Here is a 5,000-nt window from a genome sequence, read left to right on the forward strand (position 1 = left end):
CAAAAAAAATGCTGGAAAACATATCTCAACTGGAGAGCCACATATGTACTGTTCAAACATCTGTTCCCCTACACAATAAATACAAACAAAAAGCCTCTCTACAGCTGGATACAAAACTAACCACAAAAATGACTTCATTGTGCTCTACAGCCAGATCCAAGCCACGACATATCTCTTGACTGACATGTTGTACATAAATACCCAAGTAATGATCATCCCTCGGGAAAAAGGGGCTTCAAATGCAACCATCCCATCCTTACTAAAATCTTAGGCTGACTTTGGCCTCTCACCAAGATCAGTATCACAACGTAAAAGACTAAGACTTTTCCTCATCACTAAAATAAACTTAGATAACACTGCTCTATAACAATTAAGCACACTTTTCTGTCAATGAATTGATTATTTAAGATCACTTTGTACTTAGATGAAAATCAGGTTTAACTCGAGTCCATAACCATGAACTCAGAATACCAGTTCACACTAAGATATATATATATTTATATATATATATTTTTTTTATATATATATCTGAAGACATAAGCTTCTTCACAATTGTCTTCTCCACTTGATATGGAGTCCTTAAATTATGGACTTAGCCACCACAGTTACCAAGTCCAAGTAAACTGGCTATGTCGTTATTTTGAACCGTGTATAAACACCATAAATAAGTATCTAAAATATAGCTCTCACAACAGGCCCAAAAATATGAAAGTTTTCACTAAAAAATCTGTGTAATTTAAGTGGTACAGATGCCAGGGTTCCTTGTCACTAAAGTTTTTTTTCAATCATTCCTTTCGTTATAACCCTTGACACTGTGGTTCACTAGTCAAAATATTGCCTAGTCTTGCATATGTTTCTCTCCTCAAATTGAACCAGCACTGAACACTAATTTTGCACTTGCACTGCCACTCTTTTATAAGCACCATTGAGTAAATACTGAAACTTTAAGTGAGGGACTACCGCCGCATGGTGCCATTGAGCTGCAGTGGGGACATATACGAATATGGTGGGTACATGGTGTTCTGGGGCTGGGTGCGAGGGTCTTGGTACTGGCCCGCGGCCTGCGGGTGCATATTCATCATCTGCATTGGTAGCTGCTGATTCATAAATGAAGGGTTGGTCAGGTACGAAGGATTGAGGGCTGACATTGCCCCCGCTTGGCCAGGCATGCGATATCCATTTACTTGGTATCCCAACATCGCAGGAGCCATCATGTTGGAGGACATCTGTGCTGCAGCTGCTGCTTGGTGGGATTTATACTTATACGACAATGGCACCTGGGATTGTAAATTTGAGATGGGAGGTGTCATGTTGCGCTGGGCTGCCGCAGCAGCTGCTGCTGCTGCAGGAGGCGGGGTTACTGTGTGAGACGGAGGAGGTGTGACAGTGTGAGAGGGTGGAGGCGTCACACCTGCACAGGGAGGTTGAGGAACAATATCCATTATCCCATTTGTGAGTTGCTGTAACCGTGCTATACTACATGATGATGCACTTGCTTGTACTCCTCCAGCATGATGTTGGCCACTCCCCATGGGTGTTGGCGTTGGGGATGGCCCAGGGGGACTGGAGTTTAGGAAGTGATAATTGCTGGGTGATGGCCCACATACACCAGAAGAGCTAGCCCCATGTGTTGCACGTTGAGTACTGGAGGTAGAAGAGGACGAGGCATTTTGACTGGGAGGTTGCTGAGGGCCGCCCATGCGGGACTGGATAACAGAAGTCATGTAAGACGAGGAGTGAGCAGGAGTGTGAGCTTGGGCATAAGTTGTTACAGTTGGCTGGGCCAAGTAACTCATGGAAGTGTGGTGACCCAACATCTGCTGGTGTGGTCCCATCATGTAATTTGGATGATGAGTGAAATTCTGCATTTGAGAGTGTGAATGTGTTACATGTGGTGTGCGTGGAGGGTGTGGAGGATGTGCAGCATGAGGATGGTGGGACATAGGGTGGTGCTGACTCAGGCCTGAGGGCGGGTGTGGTGTCCCAGCAACCATCCGCTGCGACATCATATGAGCCTGACTGGAGGCATGCATAGCAGCCATTGCAGACTGAGGTGATAACTGAGTTCCTAGATTTGAAGGTGGTCGAGATCCTGAAGATGAGATCTGGACCTGGGGTTGTGCTGGTGGTTTTGGCTGAATATGCCTCTGTTTTGAAGGTTGGTGTTTTGTTGGGGCTTGATGTGGTTGAGTATGTGGTAGGGATACTACACCAATGGCTGGGATGATCTGAGAAGTAGACTGTGTAATAATGGGTTGCGTCTGTGTCTGCGAATGGGTTTGAGGTTGAGGCTGGGGCTGTGGAACAGGCTGGGGTAAAATTGGAGTTGGGGTTGGTGTTGTCCGGGCTATGTGTGGTGGGGTTGGTGTTGTGGGTTGTGTGTGTGTTGGGGTTGATGGCTGTACATGAGTTGGTGTTGTGGGCTGAACATGTGTGGGTGTTGGGGGCTGGACCTGCTGGTTGGATACTTGTGCACAGTCACTATAACTCTGGGGTGTGGAGGCTTGCTGAGGGGCTTCTACTGAGTGAGCCATCTCATTGCTGGATATAGAAGTCGGTGACTCAATTCCAAGTTGAGACACATCAAACTCACCCTGTGAATAACCGTGCATTGAGTGGACCGAATTTGTTGTAGAATCAGGTGTGTAAACACCCATACTACTAACTTCCTGTTGGTGTGGTGGGGTGGGTGTGGGTGCCTGCCTTGTTATCACTGACGTAGTGTTGGTAGACCCACAAGAGGATGGAGGAGTGCTTCCAGCAGAACTTGTCACCTTTGGCCCCTCTCCAACTTCCAGTGCTAGATCATGGGTGTGAGCAGCCTCTTGTCCCGTGGGATGATTATCAACTTTGGTGGCATCAGCAGGTTCATATGTTTGCTCCATCTGGGATGCCAGGTTCTCTTCCTGACGGCCAGCAGCACTCAGGGTATCCGGAACTCCAGGTACAGCAGCCTGGACACGTGGCTCACTTGCATGGCCTTCTTCTTCTCCAGGACCATCCCCTTGCCCTTGTTCTTGGGTCTGCAACTGTGATGTCTGTTGTTTTTCTGTCTGTGGCTCTGGTTGTGAATGTGTCTCTGGCTGTGGTTGAGACTCTGACTGAGCTTGGGGCAAACACTGAGGCTGAGGTTGTGGCTGAGGTTGTGGTTGTGGCTGAGGCTGAGGTTGGGACTGAGGTTGTGGCTGGGGCTGAGACTGAGACTGCTGTTGATCCTGAACAAGCTCTTTTACAACAGGTTCACAATGCTGACTTTTTCTCTCCTGGACATCAGGGCTGTGGTGACTAGAAACTGTAGAGAGTAAGGGTGTCTCAGGCACAGGCATTGGTTCTTCAGCAGATGGCAAGTGACACGACTGGTCTTCCTCCAGATCCAGTGGCTGAGGAGAAGCTGAAGGTTGAATGTGGTCTACTGGAATCTCAGAGTTCGGAGAAGATGGAGAATGGAGAGGAGTGGGAGATCCTATAGAGGAGGGAGAAGGAGGGGAGGCTGGAGATCCTGGTGAGGTTGGAGTGACAGGAGCTGGGGCACATGGCGGCTCCAGAGGGGAGTCCGGTGGCAATGGGGAGGGTACTGGTGTAGTGGGGGACGGAGGTGCAGGGGCATGTGGAGGGGTGCTCGGTATAGGGGAGTGTGGAACGGAAGATTCTGGGGATCTATTATGGTCAACAGAATTAGCTGGACTTTGTAGAGACACTTCACCTTCAGGGTGGAGAGGAGAACATGATGGGATGGCAGGAGAAAGAGTGTGGCGGATGGGTGATGAAGGAATGATTGGGGCAGACGGGCTAGATATTTTGGGCTCCTCTATAATTTCAGGTGGCCGAGGATCCTCGACCAGGTTTGATTCTCGTTCTTCTGTGCCACCCCAGATGCTCTCTACGGCTTTTGTGACCTCTTCTTGGTAAGCTTCGTCCACCCTACCATCCCCAACTTTACATTCTGGAACCTCAGGCACCTCTTCAACAGGAGGAGGATTGCTAAAAGTTTCATGTTCCAGACAATCACCATTGGGTATGGTCTCACTGGTGCCATTCATGATGCTGGCAACAGCTTTGTCAGCTTCACTTAGCTCTTGCTCCACCTCCCCTGCCACATCTTTCTCCAGCACTGCCTCCTTGGCTGGGTCATGGTTTTCCTTTTCTACCTCCATCTCATCCTCCTGCTTCTCTGGTGCATCATTCTCACCACTTTCTTTGCTTTCTGTATTAGCACCCACAACACTGTCCTTGAAAACGTCCGGAGCGGGATTTGTATCACAATCTTTAACAACCTCTTTCTCGGGGTCTTTACATTCCACTTCCTCCGGCGCAACACTGTCCGTCTCAACCTCGGTCTCACTCTTACTTTCCTTCTGTGCGTTATCATCTTTTTCAGCACTGTCCTCCTTCGCAGCATTTTCCACAGGGGCTTCTGGGAGTGCTGCAGTGCCATCAGCCTCTTTCTCTGGTGCTGGAGTACTCTCCCCAGGAGCAGGATCTGGAACTGGGTCATCCTTTTTAGGTTCAACCCCCTTCGGCTCTTCAACTTCATCATGCTGTCCGTCCGTGACATCATTCAGGGACTGACGATTCTCAGGTACGCTCTCTTGCACATCAGGACCATCCAGTGGAGCAGGCTTTTGCGCTCCCTGAAACTGAATTGCAGAAGGTGAGTAAAGGTTCTTGTATATCAATAAAACAACCAATTAAAGCAAAAAGATGTGCAAATCACTTTTGATATAATTCCTTAACTTCTTCAATATTCTAATCAGCATATGTAATAGAGGCTGGTACTTTTGTTGAATTTACCTGAAAAAATCATTAATCCTTTCATTCTAAAACTGATTCTAAGCTCCAATATATTAGTATTGTTAATTCTAATGCAGTTCAGTTCACACCAGTTGAATTCATGCCATGGCATGGAAACAAATCCCATACTCAATACTGTTCAGAAAAACATTTAATTTGATCTACATCAATAAAGTTGGGCATTACCCTCAAAATAAATTAGAACTTAT

At 47.4% G+C, this 5,000-nt stretch overlaps 1 protein-coding gene across 12 annotated transcripts in view; it reads right to left on the minus strand.

Annotated features, from left to right (window-relative positions):
• The window catches only part of LOC113823309 (histone acetyltransferase KAT6A), a 101,582-nt gene that overhangs the window by 745 nt on the left and 95,837 nt on the right, over window positions 1–5,000 (minus strand). For all 12 annotated transcript variants that reach the window (XM_070140167.1, XM_070140166.1, XM_070140164.1 and 9 more), the window contains one exon: window positions 1–4,637. This exon is cut by the window's left edge and continues 745 nt beyond it. In XM_070140167.1, coding sequence (XP_069996268.1) covers window positions 957–4,637 — 3,681 coding nt within the window. In that variant the 3' untranslated portion in view covers window positions 1–956. The remainder of the gene's footprint in view (window positions 4,638–5,000) is intronic.

Source organism: Penaeus vannamei, chromosome 26 (assembly GCF_042767895.1).
Source record: "Penaeus vannamei isolate JL-2024 chromosome 26, ASM4276789v1, whole genome shotgun sequence".
Classification (NCBI taxonomy): Eukaryota; Metazoa; Arthropoda; class Malacostraca; order Decapoda; family Penaeidae; genus Penaeus; species Penaeus vannamei.